At 46.5% G+C, this 23,306-nt stretch overlaps 1 protein-coding gene across 5 annotated transcripts in view; it reads left to right on the top strand.

Moving 5' to 3' along the window:
• The window catches only part of PUS10 (pseudouridine synthase 10), a 322,578-nt gene that overhangs the window by 171,390 nt on the left and 127,882 nt on the right, over positions 1 to 23,306 (top strand). For all 5 annotated transcript variants that reach the window (XM_069234384.1, XM_069234385.1, XM_069234383.1 and 2 more), the window contains 3 exons: positions 780 to 856; positions 944 to 999; positions 1,103 to 1,220. In XM_069234384.1, coding sequence (XP_069090485.1) covers positions 780 to 856; positions 944 to 999; positions 1,103 to 1,220 — 251 coding nt within the window. The remainder of the gene's footprint in view (positions 1 to 779; positions 857 to 943; positions 1,000 to 1,102; positions 1,221 to 23,306) is intronic.

Below are 23,306 nucleotides of genomic sequence, written 5' to 3'. Positions count from 1 at the left end.
GAGCATGCAGAGCTTGACTTGGATCTGTGGGGTGAGATGCTGTAGTGGCTGGTAGATGAGGGGCAGGGAGGGTGAGAGAGTAGCCCGAGATCAGATGGAGATAGAGTTGATACAGCAACTCCTGAGACGATGACGGGTTCGTAGTGATCCAGGCGTATATGATGCGTTGCATTGGGGATGTCTAGAAGAATGAGTGAGGTTTGATGTGGGCAATGGCAAGGGTGAGGCCTGTGGACAGATTATTCACCGCTCCTGGGTGCCGCATGGTGGGGATCCCATGTGTATTGCGCAAAACAAAATGTATGGAGCAGAGCTGCAATGTTGTGAAGTTAATTTGTTATTGGTGTATATGTCTTTACTGGAGAACCTAAAATAAATATATCTGCAAAAAAACATTTTGAGGTACTCTGCTTTCACATCTGTTGTTGTCCTGGTGCTTACATATAAAACAGAGAAATAATGCCTTTCAGGGTTTAACACAAGGTTATTGATTATAGACTGTAACAGCATGGCTCAAGGATGTCACAACTTGAGCAGACTACCTGTGGGTATATCTCCAAACCTAACTCAAGCGAGAGTCCTTTGCTAATAGTTTCGCCCTCTTATTGTGCATGGTTTGCAGTATCATTGGTAGCATGTTTGGTGATTTGGTGATATATCCTCAAACTCAGTGGAGATTTCATTTTACACATTTAATGATCCACCTTTAGATTTATGCTGTACTATTTAATTTAATCAGCATAAAAAGAAAGGCTGTTTTTGTTTTTCTGTGTTGTCAGGAAGGCCGTTTGCTGTTGAACTTGTTAATCCTCACAAAGTGCAACTCTCAACCTCAGAAGTAAAAGAAATACAGCAGGTAATGATTTAGACTTTTCTGCTGTGTCAAAATTTGGGACTTGGGTACATATCTGTGTTTTGAATTTTCTTGTGTTTGATATTACAGAAAATAAACACCTCTTCAGACAAAATTAAGGTTCGGGATTTACAGGTTGTCACAAGGTAGTGCCTAAATTCATTTTTAATTGTGTAATCAAAAGATGCCACATTGAAGCAATGGCTATGGTATACTAAGCACATTCTTTGTTTGATTTCTTTCGTACAGGGATGCAGTGGCCCACATGAAAGTGGGCGAAGAAGAAAAGACAAAATGTTATAGTGCCTTAGTGTGGACTGAAAAATCAATCCAGAAGGAAGATATTGTATTCCTAGATGATTTGAAGGTAGACCATTTTCATTCATGTGATGATTTGTCAAAATAATGTTTCACAAACTATTTTACTTTTGTACATTGCTTCATTCACTTACTCAGTCCTGTCTGCTTTCCTACTGTTTGGTACTTAATTTGATGCACAGGAGATATTCAGGTATGTGGTGCGAGCCCTATAAATTAACCAAACATACTTAGACCTCATATATTAAATTGTAATGCATGGCTGTAAACATACTCTTCTCTGCAATTCCCAAATAGTCTGCTGCTGAGTGGCTTAATCTAATTTATTTCGTAGGATTTCATCACTAAAACCTGTTAGTAAAGGATCGATGTTGGACATCTTTTACCATCTCTCAATGCACAATTGTCCCACTGTGAAAGTAGTAGCACATCAGGTGTTTGAGTTGTCACAGTCCTTTGTCTATAATTACTAACAGAGATATTTTTAATCGGTCTTCATAAGGTCTTTACCCGTTATGAGACCCGCTTCTTCTTGAAAACATCATTCTTTTCAAATATAATGTGCTCTCCTTTTGAACCACGTGAATTGAAGTGGAGGTTAGCTTTTTAAATACCTGTAACCTCTATGTGGATGGTTAGCGCAATTCAGGCTTTATATATGACCCTTACATCGTTTTCCTAAAGCTAAGGCAGCCCTTCAACCTCACCATTTCTTTTGCCTCCTTAAGGTAGCTTCAGATTCTGTTTGTGGTATGTATGGTTATTTATATTGTTCATTCTCCGCTTAGAGCAACAGATATCTGTATAATAGAGAAATAAGATGTACAAAGATGCAAGCAAACTATTGTAAAAGTAGCAGTGGAGCATTGTTGTTGTATGTCCGCAAGTAGACCTAAGTTCAAACAATTGAATTTGTTACTTAGGAACAGTATTAAATGGTGCTGTGACCAAGGAACACATTAACAGTGTCATTCGGAAAGTTTGAAAATCTGCCTTTACTCATAGTATGGACAAACTATTCCGTTGTATTTACAAACTCATTGTCTTCAGGACAACTTATTGATTTGTTTAAAGTTCGGTAAAAGCAGTGTGTTGTTGCACACATTATGGATCTGATTTTGAGTTTGGGTAACTGGGTTACTCTATCACAAATGTGATATTTCGTCTGCAGTATTACGATTCCATTACGTCCCATAAAAATCATAATACAGCATACAGGATATCCGTCATGTTTGAGACGGAGTAACCCATCCACTAAACTCTAAATCAGATCCTTTGTATGCACCCTTGTGACACTCACAATGAAAAATTTGTACCCTGACACAGTCCCACGTAAGGAGGAAATATGTTGGCTGTCGTAATGTATGTACAAGAATAAGATTTCAGTGATACAGTTTAAAACTACATATTTATAGCCATACATTGTTGTCTTTAAATCATTAAACTTTAGACAGATCAATAAATTGTCCTTCCTGAGACAATAATATATAAGTATAGCAGTGCGCTTCCATTGTTAATGCAAAACAAGGATGTGGGCAAGTACATGTTGCTTTCAATGGGAGAGTTTTCTTGAATGGCAATAATTTGGAGTAAATAGGTGAAAGGTTTACTTCTGGTCAAGGTGTTTCATGTCTTCATAACTTGAGATCTTACAGTTTGCTCCCTGATAGGATGGTTTATTTGGAGCATGACACAGCAGATTTTGAAGGTTATACAGGCATGTAGTCGGAGGTAGTGTGATTCCTTGAGTGTGAGCGTCATCTTGTTTTTTTCTTAGTCTCTTGATGAGTTTTGCTGTTACATGAATTATAGTGTTTAAAGGTTTGGTTTATCTGGGCCATGTGGAACAGATTTCAGCCAGTGCTGAGCTAGGTTGAGCCCGGAGAGGGCAATACAGTTTTATGTAAATATATTCATATCAGCAAGGATAAACACTAGTTTGTATGTAATGGAGTAATTCCTTCTAGATTGTTGCACCAATATACACTACTTCACAAAGACCGATTCCCAATTGTTCTGAATAGAGATAAGTTTGTGTCCTGCATCTATTTTATGTTGACTTCTGCCTGACTTTTCTTCTGGGACATTGTAAGAGCCTCTCAATAACAATTGTAATGATTAGCTTTTTGGTCCACTTTTTACCAATAATGTCTATATCTCCCTTCAAGCCCCCAATTAGATCATTATTTTGCCGTCCTATGTCAGTGTGGTGGCAAAAAAACTCTGCTAGCCAAGCATGTAGATGAAGAGAACTGAATACAACATCATGTATAGTAGAGGTTATTAAGTAATACATAAGAAGCCCTACAATTATAATCAACATTTATTTTTCAGTTCTTCAAAAAAAGGAGTTGATTGTTAATAGAAATATGTCTTTTAAGTTTGTAAACCCACTTTACTCCCATTTACAGCCAAAAGGCCACAAAGCCTAAGTGGGGGCTTAGAACTCTGCCAAAGTGGAGATTGGATTATGTTACCAAGAATATCCAAGATCCTAGAAATGGGCCAACAACTAGCTTTAGTTTCATTTTATTCAGCTTAGCATAATAATTCAATCAATCGATCATAGGATTTATAAAGGGTTGTTGCTGCGGGCTGGTGGCTACTCTTCAAAGAGCCAAGTCTTGAGCTTCCTCCTGAAGTTGGGGAGTGTGAGAGTGGTGCGCAGGTGGAGAAGGAGGTTGTTCCAGGTCCTAGATTTTTTTTATTGTGGAAAAGATTATGGGTTTACGAATGTAATTCACATGTTGCACTATTTACACAAATTATATAGTTTCAACTAAGCACAAATAGGCTAACATAGTGAGGTATGTAAAGGTTTACATAAATCAGTTAACAATACTTAGTAATCTTAGGTTAGTATTCCCTGATTTGATAAGTGATCCCCAGTTCTTAAAAAATTCCTCATGTCCTTATGGCCCTTTAACACGTAGCATTGCTCCCTTAAGTTCATAGATGCGATACAGCTGATTCCACCATTGGTCAGTGTTAGGTACTATGAGATTGGTCCATTCTTGAGCAGTTAACAATGTAACAATAACTTCAACACAGAAAGCATGCTTTTGTGGAACTGTCCAGTGAAGCTCTGGGCAGTGCCCTGCATAATACAATGTGTAGTCAGTGCTATAGTGTATTATACAAATCCAGAGATTGTCTTCAGTGGTCCACAACAAGGACATTTTGAATTGATCTTTCACTTCTACTTAATAATATAGTATACTTACAATCTTTAAGTGTTTTTTTATTCAAAAGCAATTCAGTTGCATTAAAAATTGACTTTTTACTCCTGTCAGTTTCTAATTTCGCAGACTATTTAGAAGACAAAATAAGTAAACTGTCATCTAAGGTGTTAATAAAAGAACTTTATAGAGCTCACAGAGGAAAATATTTTTATGCTTCTGGTCAATAATTTGAATAATTTTTATTTTATCAATCTGTATAATTAACCTCTCTTCTTTAGAAAATACATTTCTTATTTGTAAATACTTGAAGAAACCAACCATTGATAAACTGTGTTCTTGCTTTTTATCTGAAAATGTTTGCAATATTACGTTTTTAAAGATCTTTCTACCAGTGATCAGACCCAATTACGCTCATTTTTTGTACCTATAGTATCCTGAACAGTACTTGTAAGAAGTGATTTAGCACACATGGGAGTTTAAACATTGACTAAAGTAAAATTAAACAGTCTGGCACATTTTCCCAAATACTTTTAACCACTTAAATAATCTTAAAGCAAACACTCTTAAAGTAGTATTTCAATAACGCTAAACTGCATTCAGGATCAGGACGTAATTGAAACTTTGTAGAAAAAATTATCTGAGGAGTTTCAATGATTAAATAGTGCATTCTTTTCACAATTGTGTCCCAATTGCCTTCATGGGATATCCATCTTAGCCATGTCATTGTGATATCAGGTGTGCAAAGCCTGCTTGTGTCAGTCTTCTGAAGACATCTCTTTCAACATTTTCGAGGACACTGACCTCCGGGGTATCCGATGGATCGGCCCTAGTGAACCGAAAGAGCAGGCCAGCTAACCAGGGGAGGGGAGGAATCGCTGAGGCCGCCCGTCCATTCGGAGTCAACATGTTGCCGTCTACTGGGTCAGCCAATGCAATTGGGCTGCCAGATAGTATGATTCGTAGTCCAGGACCGCCAGCGCCCCCACCGCCACCCTCCGCTCGTGGTCTTTTCAGTGTTGCGAGAGCCACCCGGCATCTCTTAGCCCCCAACATATAAACGTAGTTATCAATGAGTCCAGCTCCCTGAAAAGCGCAGCAGGAATCCAGAGTGGCAAGACCGCAAAATAGTATAAGTCTTGGTAGCGCCACCATCTTAATGAGTGCTGTCCTCCCAGTTACTGACAAAGGAAGTGTTTTCCAGGATCCCAGATTAGTTTTCAGTGCCCTTATGATACTACCTATGTTGCCCTCTAGAAAATCAGCCCTGGCTTGGTAAACCTTGACTCCCAGGTAGGTCATGCACCGAGGTTCCCAAGAGACATGTCCCAGCTCCTCGGGTGGGTCACTATTCATAGAAAGAGGGGAGATATGGGATTTCTGAAATTTCACCTGTCGCCCTGCTAGTCTGCATAATTGTGTTAAGAGTGCCTGGGCTCCCTCTAGTTCCGGTCCCGTGTCCCGTAGAAACATAAGTAGATCATCCGCATAGAGTGCTATTCTGTGATAATAGTCCTTATACCGTAGCCCCTGGTACCAAGTAGCAGTCCGAACCTGGGTAGCCAATGGCTCCATTGCCAACGCAAATAACAAAGGCAAAAGGGGGCTTCCCTTCCCTATATTGCTCAGATATTGTAGTCCCGGTTCTGACTTGGGCTTCAGGGTCTGTGTATAGCAACTGCGTCCATCTAATGAATCCCTTGCCTAGCCCCATGTGCCCTAGGGCTGCATACAAGTATTTCCATTCCAGGCTATCGAATGCCTTCTCTATGTCCACTGCAAGGATTGTCGCAGTTCTTTTGTTTGGTATGTAAGCATCTAATATGCAGATAACCCAGCAGATATTCTGAGCTGTGTTCTGGGTGGGGATGAACCCGGCCTGGTCTGTATGGACCAAGCGTGTCAGAAATGGCAGTAACCTTGTTTCTAGTATGCAACTGAGAATCTTGTAGTCATAGTTAAGCATGAATAGGGGCCTGTAGGCTCTGCTGTCGTTAGCTGGTTTGCTGGGTTTCAGCAATGGAATTATCAGTGCCTCTCTAGTTGAATCTGAGAGGCAGTTCTGCTCTCTTGCCGCGCCATAACTGCGCTAGTTTAGGGGCCAGTTTATTAATGTACGTGGCGTAAAATTCTATGGGGAGTCCGTCTGTGCCTGGGGTTTTCCCTCGTGCTAGGCCCTTATTGGCTTCTCTGATTTCTGTCTCCTCTATATTGCCTCCTATAGCTTCTTTCTCTTCTTCAGTTAGGCGTTGATGTGGGAGAGGTACTAGGAATGCTCGTATGTCTTCCCCTTCCCCCTGCTTGACGCTTGTATAAAGGGTGGTGTAGTACTCTAGGAAATGGCGGTTGATCTCTTCCTAACAATACAATCTGTGTCCTGTGGGGGTAATGATCTCTACAATGGGAGTCCCTCTCTTTGAAGGGTTGGCCAGCCACGCTAGCAGCGTGCCTGTTTTGTCCCTCTCAGCATGGGCTCTTACCATATAATTTTTGTAGTCGAAGCAGCGAAGCCTCTTAGTGTACTCCGCTACCTTCTCTCTGGCCTCGCCCACCTCCCTTTGCAGCTCAGGGTTCTCTGGTCTTTGTTTTTCTAGCGTGCGTAACTCAGTTTCTGCTGTCTTGATCTCCCCTTGTAGTGCTTTCCAAATTCTCATTGATGCGGCTATGCACCTCCCTTTGACTACTACTTTAAATGCGTCCCACATTATCTGGGGAGATGGGGCAGTAGCCGCATTTCCCTCAAAATATAGCTTCTGATGTGTCCCCCTCACATGTTCTTGGAAGGCTGGGTCCTCTAGGTATACTGGTTTGAGGTGCCAGGTTGTTATGTGCGGTTTGGTCCTTTCCCAGGCCAATTGGAGAAGAACAGGATTGTGGTCAGATATTGTCCTCCCTTAATACTCCACTTCCCAGGTCTGAGTATGTACCTCAGGTGTGCAGAGAAAGTTATCTAAGCATATGTGTAAGTCATGCATACACGCGCTAAAGACTTGAGAGGGACTACATATCCCAAGCTGCTTTGAGGCCCCAGGAGGCGGCCATTTTCATCTGCACCTGCACCCACTTGACACCAACGAGCGCTATAAAGCGCGTGGGAGTACCTCGCTGCGCGGGACGCGCTACAGACTTGAGAGGGACTACATATCCCAAGCTGCTTTGAGGCCCCAGGAGGCGGCCATTTTCATCTGCACCTGCACCCACTTGACACCAACGAGTGCCATAAAGCGCGTGGGGGCACCTCGCTGCGCGGGACGTGCTAAAGACTTGAGAGGGACTGCATATCCCAAGCTGCTTTGAGGCCCCAGGAGGTGGCCATTTTCATCTGCACCTGCACCCACTTGACACCAACGAGCGCTATAAAGCGCGTGGGGGCACCTCGCTGCGCGGGGCGCGCCCGGGCAAAGCCGGGGCCAAGGGTGGGCCCGTCCACGCCCGTCGGAGCCCGGAAGAGGCTGGGCTTGGCCACCCCCCTAACATTGACCATTCAAGCAAGCATCAATGATCTTAGCGCTACGCGGTATTGTCAATACTGTGCCATCCCGGAGGCTGCATCATTATATTGATACTCTATAGAACACTTTATCACCAATAACAGTTCCAGATGGGTAAAAGGAAAGGAATAGAGGTTGGGGCAGGGGCAGTGCTAAAAGCTTAGCGGAAAAGGCATAAGCATGCAGCTAATAACTGCGTTATGGACAGAATTGACTATTTTGGGTGAATGCGAGGGAATTTTAACTACTCCTCAGGGAAATAATCCCGACGGTACTGGGGGGGAGCACTCCCCAACCAAAAGGAGGGCTGGCCCAAAGAAAATTGCTGAGATTTTTGTGAAACGTGGGCAACACGACACAGCCACTATAGGGCAGGGAGAGGGCAGGAATGTTATCAGCCACACTGCTCCATCTCTAGTGAACGAGCTACCACTGGGCCCTAACGATTTCATCCAGTACAGTAACCGCTTTAACCCGTTAATTAATGCCCTAGAATCACATGATGACGTTGACCCAGGTATCAGGGTGGGCGGGCTACCAGCCACAAACACACACTCAACTTACATAGACCCACAGCACACTCGATGCATACAAGAATTAAAAAAGGAAGTATTAGAACTTAAGCTTATGGTTAACTCCTTAATTGCAATAGTAAAACAGTTAACTCTTCCAGATGACACGGCTACCATGAACTTTACCCAAAGCCCACCCCTACCAGGCATCGCAACGAATCTGCCAATTTTTCCAGCACCCAGCTGTGATGGCCTCCTTCCAGCCGGTGTTAAGACCCAGAACTCCCACCAGCCTCCTTTGCATAACCGCTCAGGCGCAGGAAATACCCTAGACGTCCATCACATAATCCCCAAACTCATGAGCAATACTGCCCCAAAATACTCTGCACAGCCTGCCACTGATTGGTCTCAATCAGGAAATGTAGTACTAATGGTCAACGTTCCCAAGCTAAATACATCGACACAAAAGGACGGGGCAGACTCTATTAAAAACAAGGCAATTCACTGGATTCGCCATGTAAGAGGCTGTCGCTCTGTCGCTCTGTAATACGCGAGCTGTAATTAACGTAGCAAGATGGCCTGACCCGGGAACACATTTTGATATTATAACACTGACACTCAAGGACGGGACCATGGTGGACAATTTGGTGGCCCTAGATGCAAGAAAAAGCCCACCAGCACACTCGCGCACCCAGTTCAAATACCCTAGGCCACCTATGCACTACGGGTTTTGCCCGAGCTACTGCCCAGAAAAATATTGATCTACCCTTGGTGAGAACGATTGACTTAAAGCTTTGTCTAAAATCTATGCTGAAAAACTACGCAACCAACATATATCAATCACCTCCAGGCCTGCTGCAATCCCTAACACTGCCAGTGCAAGTACTCATTCTCCCTCTCATGACATACTCCCCTAGACCTCTGACGGCTTGCTGTGCAAATATGACAATACTGCATCTCTCATCTTGCAGGAATACTGCCCATCAAATCAAGAACCGATAGCTAAGCCTGCAAGCACTTCCCTCATCAGGGCCATGTCAGCCTCATTAGAGGAACATCACCTCTCACCCCAGGTCTCACTGACCAACATTGTTATTGATCCACTTCTCCCTACTCAACCTCACCTGCCGAACCAACCTTTGGCAGCTAATTATGTAAATACCAAGCAATTAGACAGGATAGCTCCTCCACTCACTGGGGTACGACTTGTCTCATGGAACGTGGCAGGTTTGAAATCTATTCTCCCTCTTCCATCTTTTACCTCTTTTATTGAAGAAAATGATATATGTCTTCTCCAAGAGACGTGGTCAACTGATCCACTTTTTCGAACAGGCTACTCAAACTTCCACATCCCCGCCGTTCCCAGTACTAGAGGCAGGCCTTCTGGGGGCTTCACCATCTGGATCAGAACATCACTTAACTGTCGTATATTACAGCTACCCACTGATTCTCCCGACCTGTTAGGTCTTCGTCTATCATTCGGGCCTGACACTGTTGTGAACATCTTCAATATCTATACTCGAGGGGTCAGGGGGGGTCAAGTCTCCAAAACCCTTTGTGTCCTGGCAGCCCTCTTGCAAAACTGCCCCCGCCATCATAAAACCATTGTGGCAGGTGACCTTAATGTCACATTCGAATCTCTAGACTGGGATGATCTCAGGTCCACAGACGAGGAGGATCGAGCCTGGTCTATCCTCGCCCTGTCCATTCCACCCATCAAGAGATGGACGCAGGTCGCTGTCCAAGTTAAGTCACTAACCATGGAATTAGGGCTCAGGGCATTAAATGGCAGAACTAAATCAGACGCCAAAGGCCATCACACATTCAACAAAACCAACCACACCAGCAGAATCAACTACTGTCTATTCGACATAAGATTATGGCCCTTAGTCATCGACATGACGATCATTGAAAGAACTGGAATCGATTATAATCCTCAATCTGTCCACACATTAGCTTTGCGCAACCACTCGCCCACGATTAACTCTTCAGTAGCAGCACCAGAGGGTATTAGCCTTGTTAACGACACCTAAAGTGGGACAAGGTTGCGGCTCGGCCCGCACTCATTAACGCAGCTAATAACACCCTAAAGACTACATTAACGAACCTAGAGGTGATTCCCGCAATCACCTATAAGGAAATAAGTTTAATTCACACCTCATGCTTTAGGGATATCGCAGCCCACTTCTCAGTATCCACAGCCCACGATGGCAAGAGACCCAAAGGTAGGCACCGCTGGTTCAATAAAATGTGCCGGTGGTTAAATAAGCACTTAATCCAAGCTATTAAATCCAAGGATGCCACCGCTATCCGCCTAGCTAGAAAGTCCTACAAGTCAGCCATACGCAAAGCCAAGCGTGACCAAGATGATAAGTGGTGGACAGCACTTAGCGACGCAGTGCACGAGAGGAACTGTAGTCAGTTCTGGTCCCTGGCAGCACGAGGCCCAGAAAGCAGTGGACTGAACATTACAACCAACATCGCCCCGAAAGATTGGGTAGACCATTTTAGTAGGCTGTAATCCCATGACCACGATAGCCCCACTCCTGTTCACATGTACCCCTCCCTAAACACTTCTTCAGTACCCACCACTGAAGTGCCCCAGCTGTTCTCTCTAAGTGACATAACATATTCCTTAGGCACCATAAAACACGGCAGGGCCCCCGTCTCGGATGGTGTCCCAGCAGACCTGTTCTCAACCGATATTGCATCCTGGTCAAGATACCTCACCATCATAGCGAACGCAATAGCATCTGGGGCGCCTATCCCTGAGTCCTGGAAAGGGGCTATTGTTGTCCCGATCTTTAAAAAGGGCGACAGATCACTCCCCTGCAACTACAGACCAATTAGTCTAATTGACTGTGTGCAAAAAGTCTTCTGCCACTGCCTCTTGGGAAAGATCGAAGACTGGATGACTGAACATGATATCCTTAGTCCCTTCCAAGCTGGTTTCCAGAAAAAAATATCTACTACTGACCAAGTCCTCAGGTTCCTATTTTTACACTGGAAAACAGTGCTCATTGGTAAAGGGAGTCTTTATGTAGCTTTTGTGGATCTAAAGTCTGCTTTTGACCTAGTACCTCGCAACAAACTGTAGGACACTCTTTCCCGAATGGGAATCCCGGAGCACATCCTAGCACTATTGATACGGCTCCATGAGGACAACTACGTATGAGTCAGGTGGGACAATAAGGGGCAACTAACTGATAGAATCCATGTATCAAGGGGTGTGCGGCAAGGGTGTGTCCTTGCCCCGACCCTCTTCTCTTTGTATATTAATGAAATCGTCCCCTACCTGCTTAGAGTGGAGGCTTACGCACCATCACTTGGCACACAAAAAATTCCTGTCATGCTCTTTGCAGATGATACTCTCCTGATATCTAAGACCCCTAGTGGACTAAGGAAACCCCTCACGTGCTTTGAGAAATTCTGCTCAACGCGGGGACTTGAAATCAATGCCTCTAAAACAAAACTAATGACCCTCAAACCCCATAGATCTTTTAGAGGGAAGTTTACACTAGAGGGCACCACACTTGAGAAGGTGGGCATTTTCAGCTGCCTGGGTATAGCATTGACTGACAACATGTCTTGGAAATCACACATAGGGAAACAAGCCTTAAAACTAAAGCAAACAACAGGGGTATTATTAAAAAACTTTCACCTCTCGCATGCAAAACCAATCCGCCCAGCAATACAGATATACAAAGCCCAGGCTGTGACCTCAGCGCTTTACGGGGCTGAACTATGGGGATACGCTAAAATTCAAGACATAACAATCGCTGAAAACAACTTCCTAAGAAACCTTGTGTCCCTTCCGCCAAGCACTCCACTGTTCCCCCGTTTTAAGGATCTTGGCATAAAACGCATCGGTCATAAAGCCCACCTACGCCCTCTCCTATACTGGCGGCGTCTCTGGACTACCCCAGAGCTTGAAACCTTTACTGAAGCCCTGCAGGTTATTTTAAAAACTGATCACCTTCACAGCATCCCCTGGCTACGATACATCAAGGGGTCACTTTACTCACTCGGAATTCACCAACCACCTCCGTCTTTCCCTCGAAAAGCGAACTAAAGAACTATATTGGCAAATGGCAGACCACGAAGATCTAGGGGCCGCACTTCACACTACATTATCTTGTGACTTGTTTAACATAAAAGAGACATGCAAGTATGAGGCTTTTTGGGACATAATCACGGTCCCAAGGGAAAGGAAACTGTACTTTCAGCTCCGCATTGGAACACTTCCACTGAGATTCTTCACCAGCCGCTGGTCACACAAAGAATCAGCCGCTTGTCCAGCCTGTAAAGCCCCCGTTGAGAACCTCCCCACGTCCTTTTTGCCTGCCCCGCGTATACCGCCTCACACAGGAAATGGCTGGCCCCGGCATGCAGACTGCTGGGAGTCCGCAGCTCTGAATTAGCCCTGCGAATCCTCAGATCAGACACTAGGCCAACGCTAGTGATTGCCGTTGCCAAGTTACTCGGAGCTAGCTGGATCGCTACAGGGACATTTTTATCTGCTTAATGGTTCCAACAAGACTGTCCCTTCACACTGTGTGAGTGCATTTTATTTTATTTTTATTCCATTTTATCATTGTATGTATTGTTATATTTATTACTTTGTGTATTTATTTGTATTTATTGTTGCTATGCGCTTTTATGGGTCTTGTAGCCGAAATAAAGTTTCTTTGATTGATTGAAGTCATGCATAATAGAAAAGAAGGAGTAATCTCTGGCGCTTGGGTAGAGTTGTCTCCAGGAATCTATCAACTGCCATTCTTTAAAATTTCTTGCTATGTACTGTAGGGAAATGCCTCCCTTGGCATAGTTATCCTCTAACGTTTTGTCTTTTGTTGACACTAGTTATGATTGAAAGTGTTCTGGGATCCTGCTAACCAGGCCCCAGCACCAGTGTTCTTTCCCTAAACTGTACCTTTGTTCCCACAGGTGGCACAGCCCTGGCACACAGACAAGTCCCTTGTAATTGGTACCCCTGGTACCAAGGGTCCTGTGGCCAGGGAAGGTCTCTAAGGGCTGCAGCATGTATTATGCCACCCTGGGGACCCCTCACTCAGCACATGCACACTGCCTCACAGCTTGTGTGTGCTGGTGGGGAGAAAGTGACTAAGTCGACATGGCACTCCCCTCAAAGTGCCGTGCACTCAACCCACTGCCTGTGGCATAGGTAAGTCACCCCTCTAGCAGGCCTTACAGCCCTAAGGCAGGGTGCACTATACCACAGGTGAGGGCATAGTTGCATGAGCACTATGCCCCTACAGTGTCTAAGCCTGGAAGTTTGTCAAACACGAACTCCACAGTTCCATAATGGCTACAAATCTGGGAAGTTTGGTATCAAACTTATCAGCACAATAAATGCACACTGATGACAGTGTAGGATTTATTGAAAAATGCACACAGAGTGCATCTTGGAGATGCCCCCTGTATACCAGTCCAAACACCAGTGTTACGCTGACCAGTTCCTGCCACAACCGGACGGGTTTCTGGCCACATGGGGTGAGTGCCTTTGTCAGTCTGTGGCCAGGAACAAAGCTTGCACTGGGTGGAGGTACTTCTCATCTCCCCCTGCAGCAACTGTAACACCTGACGGTGAACCTCAAAGGCTCATGCCTTTTGTTACAGCGCCCCCAGGGCATCCCAGCTAGTGGAAATGCCCGCCCCTCTGGACACAGCCCCCACTTTTGGCGGCAAGTCCGGAGGAGATAATGAGAAAAACAAGGAGGATCCATCAGGACCCCTGCCTTAAGAAATCCTACATCTTGGTTTTGGAGGATTCCCCCATTAGGAATAGGGATGTGCTCTCTCCCCTCAGGGAGGAGGCACAAAGAGGGTGTAGCCACCCTCCAGGACAGTAGCCATTGGCTTCTGCCCCCAGACCTAAACACACCCATAAATTGAGTATTTAGGGGCGACCCTGAACCCAGGAAATCAGATTCCTGCAACCTGAAGAAAGAAGAAGGACTGCTGACCCAAAAGCCCCACAGACATGACGGAGACAACAACTGACTTGGCCCCAGCCCTACCGGCCTGTCTCTAGACTCAAAGGACCTGCACAGCGACGGATCCAGCGGGAACAGCGACCTCTGAAGACTCAGAGGACTGACCTGCACTTAAAGGACCAAGAACCCCCCGAGGACAGAGGCTCTGTCCAGAAACAGCAAAGAAAGCAACTTTAAAGAGATTCTAACTTCCCGTCAAAAGCGTGAGTCTTCCCACTCTTCATCCAACACTCGAGTTCAGGACAAGCAACACTGCAGAGAGGACCCCCAGGTGACTTCAACGACGTGGACACCCTGAGTCACCTCCCTGCACCCCCACAGTGACGCCTGCAGAGAGGATCCAGAGGCTCCCCCTGACCGCGACTACCTAGTAACAAAGGAACCCAACGCCTGGACCAAGCACTGCACCCGCAGCCCCCAGGACCGAGAGGAACCACCTACCAGTGCAGGAGCGACCAGCTTCATCCTAGCCCACTCGGTGGTTGGCCTGAGAAGCCCCCCTGTGCCCTGCCTGCATCGCCAGAGTGACCCCCGGGCCCCTCCATTGTTTTCAACGACAAACCTGTCACCTACTTTGCACACTGCACCTGGCCGCCCCTGTGACGCTGAGGGTGTGTTTTGTGTGCCTGTGTGTGTCCCCCCCCGTGCTCTACAAAAAAAACCCTGGTCTGCTCCCCGAGGACGCAGGTACTTACCTGCTAGGAGACTGGAACCAAGCACCCCTGTTCGCCATAGGCGCCTGTGTTATTTGGGCCCTCCTTTGACCTCTGCACCTGACCGGCCCTGTGTTGCTGGTGCGGTGGCTTTACGGTTGCCTTGAACCTCCAACGGTGGGCTGCCTATGCCCAGGAGACTGAACTTGTAAGTGCTTTACTTATCTGAGAAACTAACTATTACTTACCTCCCCCAGGAATTGTTGATTTTTTCACTGTGTCCACTTTTAAAATAGCTTATTGCCATTTTTGCCAAAACTGTGTATACTACTGTTTTAATTTAAAGTTCCATACTTACCCTTGTGAAGTACCTTGCAATTTATGTACTTACCTAAAATGTGAATCTTGTTTATTTTAGAATAAACTAAAATATATAAAAATAATTTAAGAAAATAAATTAAGAACATAATATTTTTCTATATAAAAACCTATTGGCCTGGAGTTAATAGTGTTTGAGTGTGTGTTCTCATTTATTGCCTATGTCTGTACAACAAATGCTTAACACTACCCTCTGATAAGCCTACTGCTGAAGCACACTACCACAAAATAGAGCATTAGTATTAACTAATTTTGCCACTATCAACCTCCAAGGTTAACCCTTGGACTCTGTGCACACTATCTCTCATGTCAGAGTTAAGGTCTCTCTGTAAAACAAAAAAGATAAAAACTGGGTCCAACCCTACCAAGGCAAAGCTCTATGAGCTCTTGGCAGAGTTTACAAGGGACCACCCCTCTGAGGACACTCCTTCAGATGGGAAAATTAGTGAACAGGAGGAAGAACTCCCCCCCTCCCCCCTCGCTCCTGTCCTAAATAGGGAGGACAGGGCTCCTAGAACCCTGTCCCCAAAATCATGGTCAGAGAGCCCGGTTCTTCCATAGGTGAGTCCAGTACCTCTGTAAGCATTGAGGACAGCCTCAATGAAGAGGACATCCTGTTAGCCAGGATGGCCAAGAGATTGGCTTTGGAGAAGCAGCTCCTAGCCATAGAAAGGGAAAGAAAAGAAATGGGTTGAAGTCCCATAAATTGTGGCAGCAGCTTAAATAGGGTCAGAGAGAATACTAACACCCTAAAAATCCCCAAAGGGATTGTAACCAAATATGAAGAAGGTGATGATATCACTAAATGGTTCACGGCTTTTGAGAGGACTTGTCCAACCAGAAAAGTAAACAGATCTCACTGGGGAGCTCTCCTTGGAAAATGTTCACTGGAAAGTGTAGGGATAGCCTCCTCACACTCTCTGGTAAAGATGCAGCATCCTATGACCTCATGAAGACTACCCTGATTGAGGGCTTTGGATTCTCCACTGAGGAGTACAGGATTAGGGTCAGGGGGGCTCACAAATCCTCGAGCCAGACCTGGGTTGATTTTGTTGACTTCTCAGTCTAAACTATAGATGGTTGGATAACTGGCAGTGGTGTAAGTGATTATGATGGGCTGTATAATTTATTTATGAAAGAACACCTGTTAAGTAATTGCTTCAATGACAAACTGCACCAACATCTGGTAGACCTAGGTCCAATTTCTCCCCAAGATTTGGGAAAGAAGGCAGACCACTGGGTCAAGACAAGGGTGACCAAGACTTCCACAGCGGGTGACCAAAGGTAAGCGGTCACAAAGCCTCCCCAGGGGAAGGGTGGTCAGACATCCAAGGACAAAAACAAAGAGTCTTCTACAGGGCCCAAAAAACCTGCTCAGGAGGGTGGGCCCCAAGCCTCTTCACAGTCCACAAATGGGTATAAGGGTAAAAGCGTTGATCCCAAGAAGGCCTGGTGTCACAACTGTAGATAGCATGGACATCAAACTGGAGACAAGGCCTGTCCAAAGAAAAGTCCCACAACAGTTACTACTCCAGTTAGTAATGGAATAGCCAGTCTCCAGGTGGGATCAACAGTCTGCCCGGAGCAAATCAGGGTGCACACTGAAGCTAATTTAGTCTAGGGTGGGGTGGATTTAGCCACACTAGCTGCCTGGCCGCCTAACATGGAAAAATACAGGCAGCAGCATCCCTGAGGGATACATGTGCCAGTGTCACCATGGGGACAGACAAACTGGTTTCCCCAGGACAGTACCTGGCTGGACAGACATATCCAGTCACAAATGTTGACAATGAAACTAAAGTCCATCCCATGGCAATGCTAACTTTAGAATGGGGAGGTGCCAAGGCCTGAAACAGGTGGTAGTCTCCTCTGCAATTCCAGTAGAATGTCTGCTAGGGAATGATCTGCAGTCCTCAGCATGGGCTGAGGTAGAGCTCAAGACCCATGTAGCCATGCTGGGCATCCCTGACCTGGTGTGTGTTAAGACAAGGGCACAAAGCAGGGCTCAGGGTGAAAAAGAAGTGTTGGGAGTCTGGAATAATGGCCCAACCTTCCAAGAGGGAAGGAAAGAAGACTGGGGCACCAGCTTCTACACAGCAAAAGAAACAGAACCTCTCTTCTCAGGAAGATGTTCTATCCCCTGAGGGAACTGAGTCCATGGAGCTGGAGCCTTATCAGGTAGAGCTCTTGGGCCCAGGGGGACCCTCAAGGAGACAGCTGTGTAAGGGACAAAAGAGTTGCCCCGCTCTTGAAGGCCTAAGACAGCAAGCAGCTGAGCAAGAAAAAGGTAATGTCAGTGGAACCTACAGTGTCTATTGGGAAGATGGACTCCTTTACACTGAGGTAAGAGATCCCAAACCTGGTGCCACTAGGAGAGTGGTAGTGCCTCAGGAGTTTAGTGAGTTCATCCTGACCTTAGCCCATGACATTCACCTTGCTGGGCATTTGGGACAAACCAAGACTTGGGAGAAAGTAGTCAACCATTTCTATTGTCCCAGTATGTCCCACAAGGTTAAGGAGTTTTGCACCTCCTGTGTCACCTGTCAAGCCAGGGGTAAGGCAGGTGGCCATCCAAAGGCCCCCCTCATTCCACTTCCAGTGGTGGGGGTCCCGTTCGAAAGAGTGGGAGTGGACATAGTAGGTCTACTTGAACCTCCCACAGCATCAGGGTACCAATATATACTGGTAGTAGTAGATCATGCTACTGGTTAGCCTGAGGCAATTCCCCTTAGGTCCACTACTGCCCCTGCAGTAGCTAAAACACTCATAGGTATTTTTACCAGAGTGGGATTTCCTAAAGAAGTGGTTTCTGCCAGAGGTACCAACTTCATGTCAGCTTATCTGAAACACATGTGGAATGAGTGTAGGGTGACTTAAAAGTTCACCACACCATACCATCCACAAACCAATGGTCTTGTAGAAAGGTTTAACAAGACATTGAAGGGCATGATCCTGGGGCTCCCTGAAAAACTCAAAAGTAGATTGGATGTCCTCTTGCCATGCCTTCTTTTCGTCTACAGAGAGGTGCCATAGAAGGGAGTAGAGTTTTCCCCCTTTGAGCTTCTGTTTCGCCATCCTGTGAGGGACCACTATTACTTGTAAAGGAAGGCTGGGAGAGACCTCTCCATGAGCCTAAACAAGATGTAGTGGGCTATGTACTAGGCCTCCGCTCTAGGATGCCAGAGTACATGGAAAAGGCAACAACTCCAGAAGTTGTGGCATGACCAAAAGGCTGCTATGGTTGAGTTTCAGCCAGGGCAGGAAGTCTGGTTTCTGGAGCCTGTGGCTCCCAGGGCACTTCAAGAAAGATAGAGTGGCCGTTCCCCAGTGCTAGAAAAAAAGAGTCAGGTCACTTACATAGTGGACCTGGGCACTAACAGGACCCCCAAGAGGGTGATACATGTTAAATGCCTTAAGCTCTATCAGGACAGGGCAGATGTAAACATGCTGATGGTTACTGATCAGGCAGCAGAGAGTGAACCTCTCCCTGACCTCCTCTCCACTGACCCTAAAGATGGCTCAGTAGATGGAGTTGTCTACTCAGACACCCTCTCTAGCCAACAGCAAGTTGACTGCAGGAAAGTCCTCCAGCGGTTTGCTGAGCTTTTTTCCTTGACCGCTGGTCAGACACACCTGTGTACCCATGATGTAGACACAGGAGACAGTTTACCTCTCAAGAATAAAATATTCAGACAGTCTGACCAAGTCAAAGAAAGCACCAAAGTGCCCAAAACACATAGGCGCCTATGACGAACAGGGGTGCTTCTGTTCCAGTCTGCCAGCAGGTAAGTACCCTCGTCCTTGGAGGGCAGACCAGGAGGGTTTTTTAGAGCGCTGGGGGGGGACACAAGTAGGCACACAAAACACACCCTCAGCGGCACAGGGGCGGCTGGGTGCAGTGTGCAAAGCAGGCGTTGGGTTTTGGATAGGAATCAGTGGAGGGACCCGGGGTCACCCTAGCGGTACAGCCAGGGCACAGGGGGGCTTATTGGGCCAGCCACCAACTGGGCTAGGCAGAGGGTCGGTTGATGGTCACTCCTAAACTGAGGTTGGATTCCTTCTAGTCCTGGGGGCTGCGGGTGCAGTGCTTGGTCCAGGCGTTGGGTTCCTTGTTACAGGCAGTCGTGGTCATGGGGAGCCTCTGGATTCTCTCTGCATGTGTCGCTGTGGGGACCCAGGGGGGCCGTCTCAGGTTACTCACGAGGTCGCAGTCACCTGGGAGTCCTCCCCGTAGTGTTGGTCCTCTGGAGCTCGAGCCGGGGGCGTCGGGTGCAGAGGGTGAAGTTGCACGCTTCCGGCGGGAAGAGTGAGTTCTTTAAAAGTTGCTTCTTTGTTGCAATGATGTTGCTGTGGGTGAACAGTGCCGCTGTTCTCTGGAGTTTCTAGGTCCTTCGGGTTTCAGGGCAGTCCTCTGAGGCTTAAGAGGTCACTGGTCCCTGTCGGATACGTCGCTGTTGCAGTTGTCTTCGAGTCAGGAGACAGGCCGGAGGGCTGGGCCAAAGCAGTTGTCGTCTCCGTGGTCTCTGCAGGGCTTTCAGGTCAGAAGTCCTCCTTCTTGGTTCAGGTTGCAGGAATCTGATTTCCTGGGTTCTGGGGTGCCCCTAAATACTAAATTTATGGGGGTTGTTTAGGTCTGGGGGACAGTAGACAATGGCTACTGTCCTGGAGGGTGGCTACACCCTCTTTGTGCCTCCTCCCTGAGGGGAGGGGGGCACATCCCTAATCCTATTGGAGGAATCCTCCAAACTTAAGATGGAGGATTTCTAAAGGCAGCGGTCACCTCAGCTCAGGACACCTTAGGGACTGTCCTAACTGGTGGGTGACTCCTCCTTGTTTTTCTCATTATCTCCTCCAGCCTTGCCGCCAAAAGTGGGGGCAGTGGCCGGAGGGGCGGGCATCTCCACTAGCCTGGATGCCCTGGGGGTGCTGTAACAAAAGGCATGAGCCTTTGAGGCTCACCGCCATGTGTTACAGTTCCTGCAGGGGGAGGTGAGAAGCACCTCCACCCAGTATAGGCTATAGCAGCAACTCATCTGGTTGTGGCAGGCTGGCAGAAACTGGTCAGCCTAACACTAGGAGTCGGACTGGTTTTCAGTGGGCATCTCTAAGATGCCCTCTGGGTGCATTTTACAATAAATTCCACACCGGCATCAGTGAGCATGTATTGTGCTGAGAAGTTTGATACCAAACTTCCCAGATTTCAGTGTAGCCATTATGGAACCTTGGAGTTCATGTTTGACAAACTCCCAGACCATATACTCTTATGGCTACCCTGCACTTACAATGTCTAAGGTTTTGCTTGGACACTGTAGGGGCATAGTGCTCATGCACATATGCCCTCACCTGTGGTATAGTGCACCCTGCCTTAGGGCTGTGAGGCCTGCTAGAGGGGTGACTTACCTATGCCACAGGCAGTGTGAGGTTGGCATGGCACTCTGAGGGGAGTGCCATGTCGACTTATTCTTTTTCTCCTCACCAGCACACACAAGCTGTGAGGCAGTGTGCATGTGCTGAGTGAGGGGTCCCCATGGTGGCATAAGACATGCTGCAGCCCTTAGAGACCTTCCCTGGCATCAGGGCCCTTGGCACCAGGGGTACCATTTACAAGGGACTGATGTGAGTGCCAGGGTTGTGCCAATTGTAGGAACAAATGTACAGTTTAGGGAAAGAATACTGGTGCTGGGGACTGGTTTGCAGGGTCGCAGCACACTTTCATTCATAACTGCCATCAACAAAAAGGCAAAAAGTCAGAGGGTAACCATGCCAAGGAGGCATTTCTTTACAAGAGGACTTTGGTTTGTGACGGAAACACGCTCCAGTTTTTTGCAGTTGCAGCTAATCTGTTTGGAACTGAAGGCATTTCTACCATCCATAAAAAGCAGGTTAGTGCAGGTGCTCGCAGACATCACCACTGCCATATGGTATTGTAACAGGCAAGGTAGAATGGGGTCTTAGAGCCTGTGCCAGGAGGCTCTGCAACTCAGGGAGAGGCTGACATTTCTGTGGTTGTGATTCACCTGGTGGGATCTCTAAATGCCAGGACAGACAAACTCAATCATCAACGCCTAAAAGATCACAAATGGCAGTTACACACAGAGGTGTTGCAGGATGTTTTCCAGCATTCGGGAGAACCCTTGCTCGATCTTTTCTTCACTACTGAGAATGCATAATGGCAGCGTTTTTGCACGCTGGAGTTCCCAAGAAGGCTCTCTTTCTAAGACTCATTTTGTATACCGTCCTGCTTGTAAGCCTTCCTGCCTCTATCCCTCCTGGCCTGAGTTCTAGGAAAGATCAAGACTGACTGAGCCAGAGTAATCTACGTGGCTCCTCCAGGAGGATGCGGTATCCAGAACGTCTGGGCATGAACATTTGTCTGCTAAGCAAGTTGAAGGGCGGGGTCCTGCGCTCATGCCTTAGCAATCTACATGTCCATGCATAGAGATCGAGAGGTGGCAGCTCGCTTGCTTCAATCTTCCTCCCGAAGTCATTGATATTATTCCGCCAACCAGGTGCCAATCTATAAAATCACTGTACACCAGGCCCTTGGCAAGATTGTCGTTTGGTGTGGTACCTATCAGATTGACCTGCTGCAAGATAAGCTGTCTGAAGTGTTGTTTGTTTTGTCATTGCCCCAGCAAGGTTTTATTTTGGGCACTGTTTAGAGCCTATTGTGATGAGGTTTCTTAAAGGTTTACAGCATACGTTTCCACCGAAGCCCTTTGTTATGCCACAGTAGGACTTGAATTTGCGTCTGACTTTTCTAATGTGCTCCCCATTTGAGCCAATGCACAGCTGTCTACTTTGTCTTCTGACTCTGAAAACAGTCTTTCTTGTCGCAATAACGTCAGATCATCACCTGTGCAGTGCAGGCATTTTTGTTCAGGCTGTCTTACACAATATTTTTCCAGATAAATTGGTGGTGTGAGCTCATTCTGTATTTCTGCCAAAAGTAGTAACCTCATTCCATGTTGGGCAGGCTATCACCCTTCGACTTTCTATGCCCTGCTGCATCCCTCAAAAGAGGAGAGACTCCATCATTTGGATCCCAAGAGAGCCTCCAGTTTCTACATTGTACCAGGGATCATCGGGTGGACGAAGAACTCCTGGAGCAATGAAAGGCAAGACACTGCATAAAAGAACCATCTGTAGATGGATAGTCCTCTGCATAAAAATCTTCTATTTACTAGCTAAGAAGCATCCACCTGAAGGATATAGGGGTCTTTCCACTCAAGCCGATTAAGAGGTCCTTCCACTCGAGCAAAAGCTGCTGTTGCTGTGCTAGCATGCTGAATGCCTGTCTTTGGCATCTGTCAGACTGCTACATGGGCATCAGTGCTCAGCTTAACAAAGCAGTATTGCCTTGACAGTGAGGTCTGAGGGGATGAGCATCTTGTCAGTTTGATCCTGTAGGATGTTTTGGTCTGAGCCATTCCATAGACCCACCACCTGGGAGATACTGCTTTGGTATCTATTCACAAGGTAAGGAATCTGTGATTAAAAGTATTCATCAGAAGTACACGTTCCTTACATTTGGTAGTAATCTTCCTTGTGGGTACTCCGTCTAACTGCAGATTAATCACTGCTCTCCCATTTCTGCATTCTGTGGAATTGACTCTTTGACATCTAAAAAAAAAAGTTCCGAACTAGAGAGCTGCACTCTGGTCAAGCCAATTGGACGATGGACTCTGCATCTTAGGGAACGGTCAAGACTTTGAAACCAACAGACATAAGCATTCCTGGGATGCGTGTATGTGGGTCATCAGTTCCAGAGTAGAACAACGTTGGTGCAGCGCTGCCTGTTGCAACCTATTGGCACGAAGGAGTACAAGGAGTACTGCTTTTGAGTTTTCCACATCCAGCTTGATGCCTAGAGGAATGTTCACAAGGCGATGAATCTGCATTCAG

This window comes from Pleurodeles waltl, chromosome 5 (genome assembly GCF_031143425.1).
Source record: "Pleurodeles waltl isolate 20211129_DDA chromosome 5, aPleWal1.hap1.20221129, whole genome shotgun sequence".
NCBI classification, from domain to species: Eukaryota; Metazoa; Chordata; class Amphibia; order Caudata; family Salamandridae; genus Pleurodeles; species Pleurodeles waltl.
This window is presented reverse-complemented; position numbering and strand designations above follow the sequence as displayed.